The 22480-nt window shown below is 40.7% G+C and overlaps 1 protein-coding gene across 7 annotated transcripts in view; it reads right to left on the reverse strand.

Moving 5' to 3' along the window:
• MKLN1 (muskelin 1) overlaps positions 1–22480 on the reverse strand; it is a 380873-nt gene that overhangs the window by 198088 nt on the left and 160305 nt on the right. For 5 of the 7 annotated variants that reach the window (XM_074379052.1, XM_074379047.1, XM_074379051.1 and 2 more), the window contains one exon: positions 22079–22205. In XM_074379052.1, the coding sequence (XP_074235153.1) occupies positions 22079–22205 (127 nt within the window). Of the gene's footprint in view, positions 1–3; positions 140–22078; positions 22206–22480 lie in introns of those variants that run through there. The other 2 variants (XM_039473075.2, XM_039473069.2) reach the window with 2 other exon arrangements.

The following is a 22480-nucleotide window of genomic DNA, read 5'->3' on the forward strand; positions in this document are numbered from 1 at the left end:
TACTCGGGAAGGTAGGTGGAGGAAAAGGAGCTCCACTTGTGTAGCGCGTAGGAGAGAAGCCGGCACTCGGGCGCCGCAGCGACAGCTCCGCCAGCCGCCATCTTGTCAGCGCCGTAGCGGCCGCCACCGACCGCTGGCCGCGAACAGAAGGAGGGAGGGGGCGTGGCCTGCTCTTAAAGCGGCCGCCGCCCGCCCAGCCCGCCGCGCTCCGTGCCCCCGCATGGTTACCCGGCCCCAGCGCGGGGCCAGGGTCCTATCTCAGGGTTTCCCGCGTGGCTCGCTCCTTGGCCACTGAGCGACACTGGGGCTGAGGTGGGAGCGCTTTCCAGGCTTTTTCCTGGGGCTTGGAGGGGAATGGCGCAAAGGATTTTTCTTGCAAGCAGAAAGAAGGACAAGCCAAGATGATTACAAACAGAAACACGTTGTAGTTATGGAGCAGGAAGGGAAAATGAGAAGACCAAGTTGGAAAGGGGACGCCTGTGCGCCTTTGGAAGCCGCCGCCCTCGCCAGTGTATAAATCCTTTACGAAGACAACACTGAAGGGAGCCGGAGGGCCGTAGCTAACCCGCTCTACTCCTGGAGTGGTCCTGATTTTAAATATCCCCGCCTTCCAGAGTCAGATGGAGACAGGAAAAGGAAATGGTCCTGTGTTCTCCTACCCTGTTTGGTTTTCAGTCTGCGCTGCCCTTCATTGTAAACATATCTTGTGAGCCACATCCTACTGATCTTGTAGCATGGGGTTTGCTCGGGAATGACGTTCACCCACAGACCTGAAAAGTCCTTACAGAGTTCGGAGGCTGCGTGTCATCATTTTTCCAGCTGGCAAATCTGCCCACTTTGAACTGACAGAAATACGGCCTCAAAGTTCAGAGAAAGAGAAGTTCAGGAAAAAGACGATTCCTTCCTCACAGAGGGAACAGCAGCCCTGAAAACCATATGGGCATCACACCAGCTTCTTATAACAAAAGGAGCACTTGGTCTAAATACCTGGCAGCTTTAGATAAGGTTCCCATTAAGTACCTGTTTGTCGTAGTTATGCATATTTTTTCCTTGGCTTAGCCACTGCAGCTACCAAAGTATATGTTGCTTATTGTCCAAGAGGTTGGACTTCTGAAAACCTGAACGGTATTGTCATCTCCACCTGAAGAGTGGAAATATTTAAGCAAAGAGTTTCTCGGGAAATGACCAAGTGACTCAATAGTTGTATTCTCTTTCCATTGTAATCATTAACCTGCCGGAAACTCCCTCCAGTCCTTTCCTGGCTTCCTACTTCTATAGATGGAAATTTAATAGTGGCCTAAATGAGGATATCAGATCAGAAAAAGCCAAATAGAAAGGCCAGGCTGGGCACAGTGGCTTACACCTGTAATCCCAGCACCTTGGGAGGCCCAGGTGGGAGGATCACTTGAGCCCAGGAGTTTGAGACCAGACTGGGCAATGTAGCAAGACCCCCATCTCTAAAATAACAAAAATAAAATAAGAAAGGCCACAAGTATATTCACCTTTAAAATTACATGTGCTTGGCTAGGTGCGGTGGCTCACACCTGTAATCCCAGCACTTTGGGAGGCTGAGGCAAGTGGATCACCTGAGGTCAGGAGTTCGAGACCAGTGTGGCCAATATGGTGAAACCCATCTCTACTAAAAATAAACTGTTTAACAGAGTACCTTCATAACCTACCTTGATTTTTCTCTCCAGCTTCCCTTGCCTCCACGCCCCACCGCCTTTCTCCTTCGCACTTTTGGCATCTGCCCTCTAAACCAGTGCACTGAATTTGTTCCCATAGAGTCCATGTTCTTTCTAGCCTCCAGGGTTTATTCTAAGCCAGGCATGGAATATTCTTTCCTATACTTTACCTTCACCTGGCTAACTCCAGCTCATCCTGTAGACTATTTTGTCCTGGAAGTTTTTTTTGAGACAGTCTCACTCTGATTCTGTCACCCGGGATAGAGTATAGTGGCATGAACATGGCTCATTGCAGCCTTGACCTCCTGGGTTTAAAGGATCATCCTGCCTCATCCTCCCATGTAGCTGGGGCCACAGACACACATCACCACACCAAGCTACTTTTTAAATTTTTTTGTAGACACAGGGTTTCACTCTGTTGTCCAGGCTGGTCTTGAACTCCTGAGCTCAAGTGATCCTCCTGCCTCGGCCCAGCCGCCCAAAGTGCTGGGATTACAGGTGTGAGCCACTGCATCTGGCTGAAAATCTTTCTTCATCACCTGCTATGGGGTTAGGTGACATTTTTCTTCATTTTTTTTTTTTTCCTTTGCAAGCTAACACAGGATAGGTAACATTTTTTACATTTCTCTTGGCACTCTAAGTTTCCCTCTTTATCTTAGCACACATCACAATATATTTTAATTTCCTCTTTATTTCTCTTTCTCTCTAAATGATAGCTCCCATGAAGATAAGACTCATACATATCTTGTTCACAGTTGTATCCTCAGTCCTGTTGATGTGTCTAGAAAATAGTAGATGTTCAGTAAATATTTATCGAAGAATGAATGGACAGTGCTAAAAGAGAACTTGAATTAGCGACCTCTGAGTTGCAAAGGAAAAAGAATGCCAGCACTTCTCAGAGTACAAACATGTATCCCTCAGGTATGATTGCTATTCAGAAGGTGAAGACCCAGGATAGCATGGCTTTCCTGCATCACGAATTTTGTAAATGGTAAACTAATTTAAAGCATTCCTATGTTAACATAAATACAGGCAGTTATATTATGATACTGAGCTGAAAATTTGTTTAAATGTTAAGAAAAGAACTTTATCTGAGAAATGCAAATCCTTTTAAATTATGAGGCCCAGAGAGGCATTAAAGTGAAACAGCTGTGAAATACACAGCTTTTGAGTCCTGTATTTGTCTCCTGAAACTGCTTACTATTGACACAGAGGCTTAACAGTAACCTACTAATTAGTGCTGCACCAGACATTATAAACCACATCCTGTAGTTTAATAATGTATAGCCAATCAGTAGCTTATTTTATTTTAAGGTCAGTTATTGGTAAATAACTCAAGATCATCTTTCCCTTTAAAATCCACTTGTGAAAATCTTTCTCTTTGAACATACTTGTAACTGCTGCTACTCAGAGTGTATATTCAGGGCAACTTGAATCTATGTTCCGGGGTGGCAGTCCTCAAACTTGGCCCACATAAACTCCCAACTTATATTAATTTTGCCTCAGCTTCTTCCTTATAGGTCAAACATCTGGAGTAAGTCAGCAGAATTCAATGACTCCCCCAGCCACCTGGTGTTTCTCTCTGAAAGAGCAGCACTTGATACCATTGTGAACTCTCCTCCTTCAGAAATGCCTTCAGGTGTTTCAGGTGAGATCGCCTGAATTTGGACCTCCCACTGTTTGATTGAAGGTCTACACTTTATTTGGGCTGTTTTTCAAACCCTCTCTTTTTTTTTTTTTTTTCAGAATGAGGGCTTCCTTCTCTGTCTTTGGATAGGAGATTTGGATAAAGAGCTCTGCAGGGAACTGCCTTTTTCCCCCCTTTGTCTCACAGCAGAGATGCAAGTCATAGTTTTTCTGCCTCTGCCTCAGAACCAGGGGTTTTGGTCAAGTTTTTTTCACCTCTGTCTCACAGCAGAGGTTCAAATGAAGGAACTGGCAGATGGTACCAGTGGTTTCATTTTAGATAGTATGCTTTTGAGATAGGAGCTGTCTTCTATTTCTTGAAAATTCTGAATTTGCCTTTAATTTTGACCAATTCCTGTTAGTTCGTAACTAAAAAGTATACCCCTTTTGCTCTTCCAGATGGGCATAATATGAGGGTCTGGTCCCTTGTACCTTGAGGACTCTGCCATCTGACAATTGCAGACAATCCAGTTGTCCTCATCCTTGAGGACTCTGCTGCCATCTGACAATTAGAGACAGTCCAAGACATGTCACACTGTGATCCTAAACACATTCCTGACTTTGGTCACTTTTGAAAAGTTTCTGAATTATGTGAAATCAATAATAAGAGTATTCAAAACCCAAACACTCTTTTCAGAAATACCAGCTGGAATTACATATATGATTTATGGGGTACTCTCTTGCAGCATCTGGGAAAGTGGACCCCTCTTACCTGAAATGATGATAGGCAACAATGACCCAAAATGGGGATCTTTTGATATACCTTAAGTAATTTATTTGTGCATACCAATGGAAAGAGCTGGTTTTACAACCAGACATATAAATAGGAGACTTAACTTCCAGTGGCACCTAAAAACTTTTAAAAGAAATCCTGAAAGAAAAAATCGCCTTTATTCAAGAGGTAAACAAGGGGATATTCGAAACTATTTTTTTTTTTTTTTTGAGACGGAGTTTCGCCCTTGTTACCCAGGCTGGAGTGCAATGGCGTGATCTCGGCTCACCGCAACCTCCGCCTCCTGGGCTCAGGCAATTCTCCTGCCTCAGCCTCCTGAGTAGCTGGGATTACAGGCACGTGCCACCATGCCCAGCTAATTTTTTGCACTTTTAGTAGAGACGGGGTTTCACCATGTTGACCAGGATGGTCTCGATCTCTCGACCTCGTGATCCACCCGCCTCGGCCTCCCAATCGAAACTATTTAAAAAGACTTCAGAGGCTTTCTCCTTTTCATCCCCAGATCCTCCTTTTCCTTCCAGCCCTGTGATCTGAACTCATCTCTTTCTGCCTCTTTTCTTGGCTTCCATACATCTCTTAGGCAGAGATTTTTTTTTTTAAATCTCATAACACACACACTTCCTTCTCTCAGGGGAAATGAATTTAAATTTAGAGCAGAAGGAACAAACAGAACAACAGAATGGGCATAAGACTGCTGAGACCGTGAAAATGCAGATCCAACAAAATTTTTTCTAACCAGGTCTAGTGAATGACACTGTGATATGATCTCGCTCTATCTCCCCAGCCAAATGTCATCTCAAATTGCAATCTCCATGTGTCAGGGGAGAAGCCTGGTAGGAGGTGATTGGATCATGGGGGCAGTTTCCTCCATGCTGTCCTCATGATAGTGAGGGAGTTCCCATGAGAGCTGATGGTTTAAATGTGTTTGGCAGTTAATTTTCTGACTTTCTCTCTCCTGCTGCCTTGTGAAGAAGGTGCTTGCTTCTCCTTCACCTTCCACCATGATTGTAAGTTTCCTGAGGCCTCCCCAGCCATGCGGAACTGTGAGTCAATTAAACCTCTTTGATTTATAAATTACTCAGTCTCGGTAGTTCTTTATAGCAGTGTGGGAATGAACTAATACACACTGATTTATTGACCCACTATCAGAAAGTGCCCTTTAAATCTTATCATGTCTTTAAAATGCTAACCTTCAGGGAATTAGTGAAGCAGCATTGCAGATGAGATCAGATCTAAAAAACGTTAAAATCCTTAAATGCTTAAACTGCCTACTTTGAATTTCCTGCAAGATTTACCAAAAAACAAACACACAAACAAAAAAAAAATGAAAACAAAAACAGAACACTCTACCCTGTGGTATAATGGCTAGGATTTAGTGCTTTCACCACCGTAGCCTGGGTTCAATTCAATTTTATGGTGTAAAAGCGTTCCTATTTCTCCACGGCATTGCCAGCATCTGTTGTTTCCTGACTTTTTAATGATTGCCATTCTAACTGGCATGAGATAGTATCTCATTGTGGTTTTGATTTGCATTTCTCTAATGACCCGTGATGATGAGCTTTTTTTCATAGATTTGTTGGCCTCATAAATGTCTTCTTTTAGAAGTGTCTGTTCATATCCTTTGCCCACTTTTTGATGGGGTTGTTTTTTTCTTGTAAATTTGTTTAAGTTTCTTGTAGATTCTGGATATTAGAACTTTGACATGTGGGTAGATTGCAAAATTTTTTTCCCATTCTGTAGGTTGTCTGTTCACTCTGATGATAGTTTCTTTCACTGTGCAGAAACTCTTTAGTTTAATTAGATCCCATTTGTCAATTTTTTCCTTTTGTTACCATTGCTTTGGTGTTTTAGTCATGAATTCTCTGCCCATGCCTATGTCCTGAATGGTATTGCCTAGGTGTTCTTCTAGGGTTTTTATGGTTTTGGGTTTTACACTTAAATCTTTAATCTATCTTGAGTTAATTTTTATATAAGGTGTAAAGATGAGATCCAGTTTTCCCAACACCATTTATTAAATAGGGAATCCTTTCCCCATTGCTTGTTTTTGTCAGGCTTGTTGAAGATCAGATGGTTGTGGATGTGTATTGTTCCATTGGTCTACATATCTGTTTTGGTACCAGTACCATGCTGTTTTGATTACTATATTTGAAGTCAGGTAGCATGACACCTCCAGCTTTGTTCTTCTTGCTTGGGATCATCTTGGCTATACAGGTTCTTTTTTGTTTCCATATGAAATTTAAAGTAGTTTTTTTTTTCTAATTCAGTGAAGAAACTCAATGGTAGCTTAATGGGAATGGCATTGAATCTATAAATTACTTTGGGCAGTATGGCCCTTTTCACGATACTAATTCCTCTTATCCATGAGCATGGAATTTTTTTCCCATTTATTTATGTCCTCTCATTTCGTCGAGCAATGGTTTGTAGTTCTCCTTGAAGAGGTCCTTCACATCCCTTGTAAATTGTATTCCTATGTATTTTGTTCTCTTTGTAGCAATTGTGAATGGGAGTTCACTAATGATTTGGCTCTCTGCTTCTCTATTATTGGTGTATAGGAATCCTTGTGATTTTTGCCCATTGACTTTGTATCTTGAGACTTTGCTGAAGTTGCTTATCAGCTTAAGGAATTTTGAGGCTGGGATGATAGCATTTTCTAAATATACAATCATGTCGTCTGGAAACAGAGACAATTGACTTCCTCTCTTCCTATTTGAATACCTCTTATTTGTTTCTCTTGCCTTACTGCCCTAGCCAAAACTTCAAATAAAATGGTGAGAATAGGAGTTGAGTAGGAGTGGTGAGAGAGGGCATCCTTGTCTTGTGCCAGTTTTCAAAGGAAATGCTTCCAGCTTTTGCCCCTTCAGTATGATGTTGACTATGGGTTTGTCATAAATAGCTCTTATTTTGAGATACTGTATGTTCCATCAATATCTAGTTTGTTGAGAGTTTTTAGCATGAAGGTGTTGAATTTTATTGAAGGCCTTTTCTGCATCTATTGAGATAATCATGTTTTTGTCATTGGTTCTGTTTATGTGATGGATTACGTTTATTGATTTGCATATGTTGATCCAGCCTTGCATCCCAAGGATGAAGCTGACTTGGTCATGATGGATATGCTTTTTGATGTGCTGCTGGATTCAGTATGTCAGTATTTTATTGAGGATTTTCACATTGATGTTCATCAGGGATATTGACCTGAAATTTTCTCTTTTTGTTCTATCTCTGCCAGATTTGGTATCAGGAGGACACTGGCCTCATGAAATAAATCAGGAAGGAGTCTCTCTTTTTCTTTGTTTGTGATAGTTTCAGAATGATGGTACCATCTCCTCTTTGTACCTCTGGTAGAATTCAGCTGTGATTCTGTCTGGTCCTAGGCTTTTTTTGGTTGGTAGGCTATTAATTACTGACTCCACTTCAGAACTTGTTATTGGTCTATTCAGGGATTCGACTTCTTCCTAGTTTAGTCTTGGGAGGGTGTATGTGTCCAGGAATTTATCCATTTCTTCTAGATTTTGTAGTTTATTTGTGTAGAGGTGTTTATAGTATTCTCTGATAGTAGTATTCTGTATTTCTGTGGGATCAGTGGTAATATCCACTTTATCATTTTTTATTGTGTCTATTTGATTCTTCTCTCTTTTCTTCTTTGTTAATCTAGCTAGGGGTCTATCTATTTTGTTAATTTTTTCAAAAAACCACCTCCTGGATTCATTGATTTTTTTTTAAGGGTTTTTCATGTCTCTGTCTCCTTCAGTTCTGCTCTGATCTTAGTTATTTCTTGTCTTCTGCTAGCTTTTGAATTTGTTTGCTCTTGCTTCTCTATTTCTTTTAATTGTGTTACTAGAGTGTTGATTTCAGATTGGTCCAGCTTTCTGATGTGGGGATTTCATGCTATAAATTTCCCTCTTAACACTTCTTTAGCTGTGTCCTAGAGATTCTGGATGCTGTCTCTTTGATCTCATTGGTTTCAAAGAATTTCTTTATTTCTGCCTTAATTTCATTATTTATCCAGGTGTCATTAAGGAGCAAGTTGTTCAGTTTCCATGTAGTTGTGCAGTTTTGAGTGAGTTTCTTAATCCTGAGGTCTAATTTAATTGCACTGTGGTCTGAGAGACTGCTTGTTATGATTTCCATTCTTTTGCATTTGCTGAGGAGTGTTTTATTTCAAATTATGTGGTCAGTTTTAGAATAAGTGCCATGTGGTACTGAGAAGAATGTATATTCTGTTGATTTGGGGTGGAGAGTTCTGTAGATGTCTATTAGGTCCATTTGATCCGCAGCTGAGTTCAAGTCCTGAATATCCGTGTTAATTTTCTGTCATGTTGATCTGTCTAATATTGATAGTGAGGTGTTAAAGTCTGCCACTATTTTTGTATAGGAGTCTAAGACTCTTTGTAGGTCTCTAAGAACTTGTATGAATCTGGGGGCTCCTGTATTGGGTGCATATATATTTAGGATAGTTCACTCTTCCTGTTGCACTGAGCCCTTTACCATTCTGTAATGCCCTTCTTTGCCTTTTTTTGAACTTTGTGGATTTAAAGTCTGTTTTGTCAGATACTAGGATTGCAATACCTTTTTTTTTTTTTTTTGCTTTCCGTTTGCTTGGTAAATATTCCTCCATCCCTTTATTTTGAGCCTATTTTTGTCTTTGCACATGAGATAGGTCTCCTAAATATAGCATACCAATGGGTCTTGACTTTATCCCATTTTCCATTCTGTGTCTCTTAATTGGGGCATTCAGCCCATTTACATTTAAGGTTAATATTATTATGTGTGAATTTGATCCTTTCATCATGATGCTAGCTGGTTATTTTGCACATTAGTTGACGCATTTTCTTCATAGTGTCACTGATCTTTTTGGCATGTTTTTGGTCTATTTTGGTGTGTGTTTGCAGTGGCTGGTGCCGGTTTTTCCTTTCCATATTTAGTGCTTCCTTCAGGAGCTCTTGTAAGGCAGGCCTGGTGATGACAAAATCCCTCAGTATTTGCTTTTCTGGAAAGGATTTTATTTATTCTTTGTTTATGAAGCTTATTTTGGCTGGGTATGAAATCCTGGGTTGAAAACTATTTTCTTTAAGAATGTTGAATATTGGCCCCCTCTGTCTTCTGGCTTGTAGGGTTTCTGTAGAGATATCCACTGTTAGTCTGATGGGCTTCCCTTTGTAGGCAAACTGACCTTTCTTTCTGGCTGCCATTAACATTTTTTCCTTTGTTTCAACCTTGGAGAATCTGATGATTATGTGTCTTGAGCTGATCTTCTCAAGGAGTATTTTAGTTGAGTTCTCTGTATTTCCTGAATTTAAATGTTGGCCTCTCTTGCTAGGTTGAAGAAGTTCTCCTGAATAATATCCTGAAGTGTGTTTTCCAACTTGGTTCCATTCTCTGCATCACTTTCAGGTACACCAATCAATCATAGCTTTGGTCTTTTCACATAGTCCCATATTTCTTGGAGGCTCTGCTCATTCCTTTTCATTCTTTTTTCTATAATCTTGTCTTCACACCTTATTTTAGCAAGCTGATCCTCAATCTGTGATATCCTTTCTTCTGCTTGATTGAGTTGGCAATTGATACTTGTGTATGCTCCACGAAGTTCTCGTGCTATATTTTTTAGCTCCATCAGATCATTTATGTTCCTCTCTAAACTGGTTATTCTAGTTAGCAGTTCATGTAGTTCTTAGCTTCCTTTCATTGGGTTAGAACATGCTCCTTTAGCTCAGAGGAGTTTGTTATTACCCACCTTCTGAAGCCTACTTCTATCAGTTCGTTAATCTCATTCTCTAAGCAGTTTTGTTCCCTTGCTGGAGAGGAGTTGCAATCATTTGGAGGAGAAGAGGCGTTCTGGTTTTTGGAATTTTCAGTGTTTTTGTGCTGGTTTTTCCTCATCTTCGTGGATTTATCTACCTTTGTTGTTTGAGGCTGATGACCTTTGGATGGGGATTTTGTGTGGGAGTCTTTTTTGTTGATGTTATTGTTGTTGCTTTCTGTTTGTTAGTTTTTCTTTTAATAGTTAGGACCCTCTTCTGTGAGTCTGCTGCAGTGTGCTGGAGGTCCACTCTAGACGCTATATCATCCATGGATGCTGCAGAACGGCAAAGATTGCTGCCTGCTCCTTCCTCTGGAAGCTTCATCCCAGAGGGGCACTGGCCTGATGTCAGCTGGAGTTCTCCTGTATGAGGTGTCTGTGGACCTCTGTTGAGAGGTTCTTTCAGTCAGGAGGCATGAGGGTCAGAGACCCACTTGAGGAGGCAGTTTGTCCCTTAGCAGAGCTGGTATGCTGTGCTGGAATACCCCTTGTCAGAATTAGCTGCTGTCTTCAGAGCCAGCAGGCAGGAACGATTAAGTCCGCTGAAGTTGTACCCACAGCCACCCCTCCCCACAAGGCTCTGTCTCAGGGAGATGAGCGTTTTATCTGTAAGCCCCTGACTGGAGCTGTTACCTTTCTTACAGAAATGTTCTGCCCAGTGAGGAAGAATTTCGAGAAGCAGTCTGGCCACTGCCACTTTGCCATGCCGTGGTGAATTCTGCCCAGTCCAAACCTCCCAGTCGCCTTTGCACCGTTAGGGGAAAACTGCTTACTAAAGCCTCAGTAATAGCAGATGCCCCTCTCCCCATCAAGCTCAGTTGTCCCAGGTTGACTCCAGACTGCTATGCTAGCAGTGAGAATTTCAAGCCAGTGGTTCTTAGCTTGCTGGGCTCCATAGGAGTGGGACCTGCTGAGCAACACCATTTGGCGCCCTGGCTTCAGCCCCCTTTCTAGGGGAGTGAATGGTTCCATCTCACTGGACTTCCAGGTGCCACTGGGGTATGAGAAAAACTCCTGCAGCTATCTTGGTGCTTGGTGCCTAACCAAATGACCTCCCAGGTTTGTGCTTGAAACCCATGGCCCTGGTGGTATAGGCTCACGATGAAATCTCTGGATCTGCAGATTGCAAAAACCGTGGGAAAAGCATAGTACCCAGGCTAGGCAGCACAGTTCCTCATGGCTTCCCTTGGCTGGGGGAGAAAAGTCCCCCAGCTTCTGGCACTTCATAGGTGAAGCAATGCCCCCCCCTGCTTCTGCTCAGTCTCCATGGGTTGCATTCACTGTCTAACTAGTCCCAATGAGATGAACTGGATACCTCAGATGGAAATGCAGAAATCACCCACCTTCTGCATTGGTCTTGCTGGGAGTTGCACGCTGGAGCTGCTTCTGTTCGGCCACCTTGGCCCCTCCTTGAAAAGTTTTTCTTTAAGAGCTCCGTAGTCAAAAGTCAGCTTCATAGAAACAGATTCACCCAGGCATGGTGGTTCATGCCTGTAATCCCAGCACTTCGGGAGGCCATGGTGGGAAAATTTCTTGAGTCCAAGAGTTTGAGACCAGCCTGGGCAATGTCATGAGACCCTGTCTCTACGAAAACTAAGAACAAAACTTAGCTGGGCATGTTGGCACATGCCTGTAGTCTCAGCTGCTTGGGAAGCTGAGGCGGGAGGATCATTTAAGCCCAGAATGTGTCAAGGCTATGTGAATTGTAATCATGCCACTGCACTCTAGCTTCTGTGACATAATAAGACCCTGTTTCTATTTATTTATTTATTTTTAGTATCAAAGAACAGAGAGACCCTGTCTCTAAAAACAAACATAAATGAGATGCAAGTTCCTCTCTCCTCTCTGCTGTCTTCAGTACCATATGAAAGGATCTAGAGGAGACTTCTATTGACTCAGACTTGTTAAGGAAGACAGAAAAAGATGTCTCTCACTCCCTTTCTAGGGGCTCCTGTCTTCCTGTGGGGTCTAAAGAGTGATAGAGAGATTCCATGAGAGTTTCCAGCACAAAACTCTTGCTTTCTTTTATACTGTGTCACCTTTGGCTTTTAGGAGTACCAGATATTACTTTCTTCTGTGAGAGGGCACTTACCTTTGTGTGTGTGATGGCTAGCAAGTTACTGGTGAGTACTGTAGTACTGGAGGTGGCTGACAGCAGTTGTTTACAGTGAATGATGATTATTATTATTACTACAGGGTGTTACTGGTTTCTTTTGCCTATTAAAATAAGAAAGGCACTGCTTAAACACTTAAAGAAATGTTTTTGTAGTGAACTATACCATGAAACTGTTGCATGGCTCAGTCCCATGGTGTTTCCCTCTTTTGGGGGACTCAGGATTCAGTCTAAAAATGGAATCCTTAATTTTGTGTGTGTGTGTGGAGTTTCACTCTTGTTACCCAGGCTGGAGTGCAATGGCGCAATCTCAGCTCACCGCAGCCTCCGCCTCCTGGGTTCAGGCAATTCTCCTGCCTCAGCCTCCTGAGTTGCTGGGATTACAGGCACGTGCCACCATGCCCAGCTAATTTTTTGTATTTTTAGTAGAGATGTGGTTTCACTATGTTGACCAGGATGGTCTTGACCTTGTGATCCACCCGCCTCAGCCTCCCAAAGTGCTGGGATTACAGGCTTGTGCCACCGCGCCCGCCCAGAAAGAATCCTTAATTTTTAAAGAACTAGATGCTCTGCCTTCCAACTGTAGCTGCTTTTCACATATTTAAATTATTAGGTTAAAAAACTATAAATGCTTTGTTGGCCCTGTTCCTTAATGGGCTCTGCCCTGAGCCCAGTGATCCAACTGGAAAGCAGACTAAATTAAAAGCTACTTATCTAAGTGAAAGTGGTCTCCTTATAAAATCCAATGATAGATTTCTGTGATTTTGGGTTACCTTGGCATCAATTTTTAATTTTCCTCCAACACACCCAAACTCCTCCTTGAAAAGGATTAAATTCTTTCTCTTTGTGCTTTGAGATATAAATTTACTACTCCATTTTCTCTAAAACTCAATACAGGTTTCAGCCATTTGGAACAGATAAACTTTAAACTTTTCCATGTGTAAAGTTACAGTTTGAATCCAACTGTCCTTTTAAACTAGTGAGTTTTACCTGTCTCATGACTAAATTTTTTTTCTCTGTTTTGTTTTGTTTTGTTTACCTCAGTTCACCAGCAGTTTCATTGTGGCTAAAAATTATAAATTAAAGCTATAAAGTCATTATCTGTGTCTGTCTGAATTATGTGTACATGTATACATGTCTGTTTATATATTGTCTACATGGTACCATTGACTTATAGAAAAAGTGCTCATAAATTAAATAACCAACCCAAATGCCTTTCACAGTCACTTGACTTTAGTAATCTTCAGTTTAAATTAAGATCGTTTTAAAATTATTGGTAAAGTAAAATGGAAACGTCTTCAAATTTTAATTTAGACATGTTTGCCTAGGTCTATTGGTCAGATAGGTTTATACTGTCTCTGCTACATGTTTTAAGGTCATAAGGCCATTGCTTTTATTTTATTATTATTATTATTTTTGATATTTGCTTAATTTGTTTGTGAGTTTATGTCTTTGGATTTGAGGCTTTAGATTCTGAGGACTAGACAAATGGCCCTGGGGACACTGCCTGGGCCCCATCATCCCTAGTTGAGCTGTGCCTCTTGGCTATATGGCAAGGAGTTGGATCCTCCAAGCATTATCTCCATAGCACTGCCCTTTGTCCTGAGCTCTGCATATGGTACACAATTAAAGTTGCTTACTTTTTAGGTTTTTAACTGAAAATTAGGATTACTAAGAGTTAACTCTATGGTTAATATATGTAACTAAAACTACTAGGCCAGAAACCATTCACATAGAGAACATATAAAGGAAGAAATAAAGGAAGTTGAAAAGGGGAATTATTTTCTTTTACGTAAGAGAGGACTTTGGTCAAAATGATAAGTGGGAAAGTAAATCTTTGTCCTAAGTAGAATGCTAACATAAAAAATGAAATATACGACAAAACTGAATGTGTAAGCAAGTTGTAGAAGGCTTGTAGAAGATTAATCTCATAAAAAGAATTTTGTCTATGATAAAGTTGGCTAAAATTAGAAAAAGACTATTAAGTTTTTCTAAAAATTGAACATTGATATTTAAAGCATACCAGTGCAGGACGTTTCAGAGTAACAAGGTTTTCTTGCAGCATTAATCTGCTCTTTAATAGAAAAAAAATTTTTAAGGTTATTGAAATCTTATGCAGTTAAAACTGAGGACCAGATGCAGTGGCTCATGCCTGTAATCCCAGCACTTTCGGAGAGTGAGGTGGGTGGATCACTTGAGGTGAGGAGTTTGAAACCAGCCTGGCCAAGATGGTGAAACCCCATCTCTACTGAAAATATAAAAATTAGCTGGGCATGGTGATAGGTGCCTGTAATCCCAGCTATTCAGGAGGCTGAGGCAGGAGAATTGCTTGAACCCAGGAGGCAGAGGTTGCAGTGAGCTGAGATCGTATCATTGCACTCCAGCCTGGGTTACAAGAGGGAAACTCCATCTAAAAAAAAAAATGAGATTGAATAGATTTGTTTATAATGATTTAATGAAATTTGCTTCAGGATTAATAATATGCTGATGCAAAAGTAAAATTTGGTTTTCTCTTCTGAACAAGTTTTTTTTCAATTATCATACTTAATAGATCAGCATAGTTTAATAGATATATAATCAGCATAGTTCAATCAGCATAGTTTAATAGATATATAATCTTAAATTTCTCAAGTAAAACACAGAATTTTTTCACATATCCAACAGAATGTTATAAAAACTGCCTATGTACTTGATTACAAAGAGAGTCTTAGCAATATAGAAATGAGAGATTTTTGTAGCCACATTCAACAAAACTAGAAATAAATAATTTAAAAGTGATCAGAATAGCCTGTTTATAAATTGAGGAGTCCTTCGTGGATGCTCTTTGGAGCAAAGAGCAATATAAAACTAATAGTAAAAAACTACATTGAAAAGAATACTTTATATTAACATCTGTGTATTACAGCCTTACATATTATTATCATTAAAGAAGAATGACTAAAAATAAAAGTACTAGTTGCTTTTCTACGGAACAAGTTCTATGGGAGGAACAAAATAATGCCAAAGAAAATATGAAGAAAATAAAGACAGAAGTAATTAATATAAATAGAACTGGGACTATGGAGAGGCAAGGAAGGTGCCTATGGCACATAATTAAAAAAAATAAGGTTGTGCAAGTGCCAGCCCTGGCACCCTGGCACCCAGGCACCCCACTCCTTAGGAAACACCGATCTCACAGACATGTTAAGGGAGCGGCTGGCACTTGTACAGTATGGCTTCCTTGAATTTTGTGACCTATGTGCCTTGCTTCTCTCACCCTAGTTCTGGCTGACTAGAATAGTAAAAGCTTCCCTCCTGGGGAGGAAAAACCATTTTCTTCTTTTTCTCCTTTTTCTTCTCCCTCCTCTTCCTGCTTCTTTTCCTCCTCCTTCTCCTCCTCCTTCTTTCTTCACCTTACCCTTCTCCTTCTTTCTTCTTCCCTCATTCTTCCTCTTTTTTCTCTTCCTCCTCCTTTTTTTTTTTTTTTTTTTTTTTTTTTTGAGACGGAGTTTCGCTCTTGTTACCCAGGCTGGAGTGCAATGGCGCGATCTCGGCTCACCGCAACCTCCGCCTCCTGGGTTCAAGCAATTCTCCTGCCTCAGCCTCCTGAGTAGCTGGGATTACAGGCACGCGCCACCATGCCCAGCTAATGTTTTGTATTTTTAGTAGAGACGGGGTTTCACCATGTTGACCAGGATGGTCTCGATCTCTCAACCTCGTGATCCACCCGCCTTGGCCTCCCAAAGTGCTGGGATTACAGGCTTGAGCCACCGCGCCCGGCCCTCCTCCTTTTTTTAATAAATAAAACTCATAATAACCCAGATGTAATTTATACTTATTATTGTGATCTTTGAATTTTACTACTGCCTTATCCCAGCCTAGAATACGGTGGAGCCAGAAGAGGTCTTACAAAAATAACTTACTGATACCCACTAAATGTTTGATTTTAGAAACTCATTTTTTAAGAAATGCATTAGACCTCTTACCTTGTTTTATACTCCTAAATCAATGGTCCTATTTTATGGGCCTACACATGTCGTTGTATGTCATTACTGAAAAATACAAATGCTAATAAGACTATCTGTACATCTTTTTTTTTTTTTTTTGAGGCGGAGTTTCACTCTGGTTGCCCAGGCTGGAGTGCAATGGTGCTATCTCAGCTCACTGCAACCTCCGCTTCCTGGGTTGAACAAGATATTTAAGTATTTTTAAGAAACAAAAAAAAGGGCACCTTTTGAGTAAAAATAAATAAATGGGAAAGAGAGATTCTGTTGGTCTCATGCCATCTTTATTAGGTTTTTTGATTGTTTTGGAAACTGAGTTTACTCTCTATTAAAGAGTAAAAGGTGTTGCTTCTTGAAATCTTTGAATTATCACTTTGGCTAAATAAATGACTACTGTTTTACAGTGACCTATGATCCTATTTGATCGAATGTTTTAAACTTTTAATATTTGACATATTTTCTAAAATCAAATTTCAAATCCTAAAATTAAGTGTTTTCCAAAAGGAACCGTTGGAAGTCCAAGAGAGGAATATTAGGCATATTTAGGAAGTTAAAGTCATCTGGAAAGCATTGTCCAAGAAAAATGGTGTTTAACTTTGAGTTATATTAGGATGAATGTGTTATTAATATGTGTTCCAAACTTGTATGAGATTCCTAAAATTCTAATGTGTCTTGGTATATTTTATCAGTCATAATTATGATTATTATGTTAAACTGCTGTAAATCACAGGAATAACCAAATTTCCTTGTCAATTGCATCTTTAACCATGGCTATTCTAAGTCTTTTGCCATCTAAAACAATTATTGTTTTATTTCTGTTCTTCTCATAAAGCAGTTTACAATTGGCTATAATTCAAAATTTGCTTTTTCTTCAAGGAAACTCATGGAAAAAGACCCTAACAAGTACTCTGGAATATAGGTTTCTGACAACTTTGGAGATCATATCATTGGACTAAGTAACAACTTTCAAGTGGGTAATAAACTGATGTGTTCCTTAGATTGCTAACTCAACATCAAGCAGAACAAGAATTAATTACAAGTGACTGAGCTGACAGAAGATTGAAATGATTTTTATGTCATTTTGTTTGAAACATTGCTGGTTTTCTCTTTATTTTGTCTTCCAGAGTCAAGAAAACTTGTTTTCCTTTGAGCTATTTATTTATACGTTATAGCAATTGGGTAAAAATACCTTTGTGAACAAAATTGAAACATTTGCCTTTCTCTCTACCTGATTGTTCCAAAATTTGGAAACCATTCATGAGTACTCTTATTTTATGGCAATCTAGTTATTTGCATACATTTAAGAAGAATCTTTTCTCTGTAACAAGATACGATTAGAGACACTGGTTATTTTACCAAGGTTTTGACTGCAATGACATATTTTCAGATATGACTAGACTGCTTTGAAGAATGGAGGTTAACTTTATAGAGGCAATTAAAAAGCCCCTTGGAAATACTGGCTTGGTCCCTTCTCTACATAGTTCCCTTTCAATATTTTTGTCGTTGTGGTAAGTAAAGAATGACACTTTCAAACAGGCCTGGTAACCTCAAAATATTTCCACTGTGTATCTCTCATTGTTTTATTTCTTCTGAGAAAGCTAAATTCATGGTACACTGAAGACTAGAGGTGATTCAGCAAGTGACAGCAGTTATAAATAAATGACATTGGTAGGACTACCTGAGAATGAGCCTTCCTGGCAATCAGGGGCACCTTGACACTCATATTTTGATCATCATTGCTTTCAAAAAGAAAGATTTTTGATCAAAAAGAAGAAATGAAAAACAGAACTTTTATCTGAAAAATGCAAGTCCTTTCCAATTACCAGGCCCAGAGAGATATTAAAGTGAGACAGCAATCTTGTCCTACACATACCCCCTTTTGAGCCATGTACTCATCTCTTTATACTGCTTACTATTGCCACAAGTAGCTAAAAATTAACCTACTGGTGCTGCACCAGACATTATAACCCAAACCCTATAGCTTATGGTATAGCCAATCAATAGATTATGTTATGTTAATGTAAATTATTGGTAAATAACTCGGGAACTGCTTCTTCTTTCCCTTTAAAAATCCACTTGTAGCTGGATATGGTAGCTCGTGCCTGTAATTCCAGCACTTTGGGAGGCTGAGGTGGACAGATCATCTGAGGTCAGGAGTTCAAGACCAGCTTGGCCTGATGTGGTGAAACCTCATCTCTACTAAAAATACAAAAATTAGCTTACCGTGGTGGCGGGTGCCTGTAATCCTGGCCACTCAGGAGGCTGAGGCAGGAGACTTGCTTGAACCCAGGAGGCGGAGGTTGCAGTGAGCCAAGATCATGCCATTGCACTCCGGCTTGGGCAGTAAGAGTGAAACTACATCTCAAAAAAAAAAAAAAATCCACTTGTGACTGCTGCTACTCAAAATGTATATTCAGAGCAACTAGAATCTATGTTCCTGAGTTGCAATCCTCAAGCTTGTCCCAAGTAAACTCTACTTATATTAATTTTGCCTCAGCTTCTTCCTTTTAGATCAACAATGTTAAGATAAAATAGAAGAAAAAAAAATTCAAATTCTGCAGGAGGCTGCTAGTAGTTAGGCCCTCAGAGCTCCTTGGTACATCTTAACTCTCCTTTGTCTACAGGACATGATTTTAGGTGATGGGGTTTGTTGTAAGATACACAGGGAAAGCCTGGAAATCATAGTCTCCCTAGTTCCCTTGCAATTCAAAGATTGAGACATATTGAACCCTGTGGAAAACTGGATAATGGATCATCATTTTTTAAGCATAACAGCAGCTATGCTGACACAGCAGCTCTAGTGACCCAGTTGTCTTTTCATCCCCCAGAAGCTATCATCTTTTACTCCCTGTATTAGTCTATTCTCACAGTGCTATAAAGAACTACCTGAGATTGGGTACTTTATGAAGAAAAGAGGTTTAATTGACTCACAGTTCCATATGGCTGGGAAGGCCTCAGAAAACTTACTGTCATGGCAGAAGGCAAAGGAGAAGCAAGCACCTTTTTCACAAGGCAGTAGGAGAGAGAGAGATCCAGTGAGGGAAGTCCCAAACACTTAAACCATCAGATCTCTTGAGAACTTAGTCACTATCAAGAGAACAGCATGGGGAAAATCTGTCCCCATGATCCAATTACCTCCCACCAGGTCCCTTCCCTGACACATGGGGATTATAATTCAAGATAATATTTGAGTGGGGACACAGGGCCAAACCATATCATCTGCCCTTGTCCCCTCCCAATTTCATGTCCATTTCAAATTGCAAAATACAATTATCCCTCCCCAACAGTACCCCAAAGTCTTAACTCATTCCAACATTAACTCAAAAGTTCACAGTCCAAAGTCTCTTCTGAGACAAGGTAAGTCCCTTCCGCTTAGGCATCTGCTTTTAAGATATAATAGGAATACAGGTATTTGGTAAATTCTCCCATTCCAAATGGAGAAACTGGCCAAAACAGAGGGGCTATAGGCCCCATTGCCAGTTTGAAACTCAGCAGGACAGTCATTAAATCTTAAAGCTCCAAAATAATCTCCTTTGACTCCATGTCTCACATCCAGAGCATGCTGATGCAAGAGGTAAGATCCCCAGGCCTTAGGCAGCTCTGCCCCTGTAATTCTGCAGGGTATAGCCCTGTGGCTGCTTTCATGGGCTGGCTGTGAGTTCCTGTAGCTTTTCCAGATGCATGGTGCAGTCTGTCCGTGGATCTACCATTCTGGGACCTGGAGGATGACTGCTTTCTTATCATGGGTCCACTAGGCAGTGCCCCATTGGACACTCCATGTGGGAACTTCCACCTCACATTTCCCCTCTTCACTGCCTTAGTAGAGGTTCTTCATGAGGGCTCCACCCCTGCAGCAGACTTCTGTCTGGATATCCAGGTGTTTCCATACATCCTCTGAAATCTAGGTGCAGGGTTCCCAAACTTTAACTCTTGCTTTCTGCACACCTGCAGGCCCAACACCACATAGAAGGCACCAAGGCATGAGGCTTGCACTCTCTGAAGCACAGCCCAAGCTGTACCTTGGCCCCTTTTAGACATGACTGGAGCTAGAGGTACCTGGGATGCAGGGTGCCATGTCCCAAAGCTGTACAGAGCAGTGGGGCCCTGTGCCAGCCCATGAAACCATTTTTCCCTCCTAGGTCTCTGATGCTGTGATAGGAGGGGCTGCCATGAAGGTCTCTGAAATGTCCTGGAAGACGTTTTTTGCATTGTCTTGGTGATTAATGTTTGGCTCCTCTTTACTTATCCAATTCTTGCAGCTATCAGCTTGAATTTCTCCCCAGGAGATGAGGTGATTTTTTACTCCCCATCACATGGGCAGGCTCTAAATTTTCCAAACTTTTATGCTCTGCTTTTCTTTTAAACATAAGTTCCATTTTCAAATTATCTCTTTGTGAATGCATATGACTGTACATTTTCAGGAACAGCCAGGTCACATCTTCAGTGCTTTGCTCCTTAGAAATTTCTTCTGCTAGATACTCTAAATAATCTTCCTCAGGTTCATAGTTCCATGGATCTCTAGGGCAGGGGCAAAATGCTGCCAGTCTTTTTGCTAAAGCATAGCAAGAGTGACTTTTGCTCCAGTTCCCAGTAAGTTCCTCATCTCCATCTGAGACTACCTCAGCCTGGACTTCGTTGTCCATATCACTATGAGCATTTTGGTCAAAACCATTCAACAAGTCTCTAGGAAGCTCCAAATTTTCCCACATCTTCCTGTAGTCTTCTGAGACCTCCAAATTATTCCAACCTTTGCCCACACCACAACCCAGTTCCAAAGTCACTTCCACATTTTCAGGTATTTTTATAGCATTGCCCCACTCCTGGTATCAATTTTCTGTATTACTCCATTCTCACAATGCTGTAAAGAACTACCTGAGACTGAGTAATATATAATTCATAAAAGAGGCTTAATTGACTCTCAGTCAATTAAGATTAAAAGAGGCTTAACTGACTCACAGTTCCACATGGCTGGGGAGGCCTCAGGAAACTTAACAATCATGGTGGAAGGTGAAGGAGAAGCAAGCACCTTCTTTGCAAGGTGGCAGGAGGGAAAGAGCAAGTGGGGTGATGTGCCACACTTTTAAACCATCAGCTCTCATGAGAACTCACTCACTATCATGAGAACAGCATAGGGGAAATCCACCCTCATGATCCAGTTACCTCTCACCGGGTTTTTTTTCCCTGACAGGTGGGGATTGTAATTTGAGATGAGATTTGGGTGGGGACACAGAGCCAAACCCTATCACTCTTCAATGCCTTTCCAGTATGCGACCCCATATTAAATACTTCCCTGAAAGAGAGAATAACTCATTGTATTTGGGTTGTCACTATCCACTCTCTTTTTCTTGCAACAAATATTTATGAAAAGGCTGTGATGTGCCAGGGGTAAGCAGACAGTCCATACAAGGGCCATACTTCTGAATATTAGTGATACCCCACTCTATCTAAAGAGCTAATATTCTGGTGAGGCAAAAAATAATAAATATAATAAATAAGTCAAATAGATAATTTTGGTCTGTGCTATGTAGTAACCAAACCAGGGTAATTTTTAGATTGGATGGTAAAAAAAAAAAAAAAAGCTTCACTAAGAAGATAATACTTAAACTAGTACAATGATGAGGAGTCAGCCACACAAAGCCTAAATAAAAAGACTTCCAGGCAGAGACTGGGACCTTGACTGATAGAATGACTTATCCCAGGAAATATAGCTAATCAGTGACAAACCCAGAATATTGTTGCTTCAAAAGCCCATCCTGTTTGATTGCTTCACATTTCCTTCCAAATGAGTTGTTATGTGGGAACTAACTTATTAAACTCGAAATACTGTTCAAATATAAGATATTCTCAAATAATAATATTACTAAAGGCTGCCAAAGTTAACAAAGCAAAACAAACACAGCAGAGTTTATTTTCAGCAAAGGAACACACCAGTTGGCTGAGGGCAAAAAGCATGTGTTTTTAATTGTTAAGAAGGGGTTTAATGGTTGCTATGCTAATTAAGGCTGCCTGAGTCTGTTCATGCTTCTATAACAAAGTAACTGAGACTAGGTAACATATAAAGAATAGAAATTGATTTCTCACCGTTCTGGAGGTTGGAAGTCCATAATCAAGGCATCCACAGGTTCAGTGTTTGGTAAGGGCCCTGTCTTCCTGCTTCCAAGATGAGGCTTTGTTGCTGCATCCTCCAGAGGGGATGAATGGCTGTATCCTCACATGGTGGAAAGAATGGAAAGACAAAAAGAGGGCCTTGCTAGCTCCCTCCAGCCCTTTTATATAGTCACTAATCCCATTCATGAGGACAGAGCATCATACCCTAACCACCTCCTAAAGGCCCCACCTCCTAATGCTGTTGCATCGGGAATTTTGCAAGATGAATTTTGGAGGAGACACAAACATTCAAACCACAGCAAAAGATGAAAAACAAACACTCCAAATAGGCCAGAGTAAATCCATAGCTCTCTACATGATTGGTTAAAACAAAAC

This window comes from Saimiri boliviensis, chromosome 10 (genome assembly GCF_048565385.1).
Source record: "Saimiri boliviensis isolate mSaiBol1 chromosome 10, mSaiBol1.pri, whole genome shotgun sequence".
NCBI classification, from domain to species: domain Eukaryota; kingdom Metazoa; phylum Chordata; class Mammalia; order Primates; family Cebidae; genus Saimiri; species Saimiri boliviensis.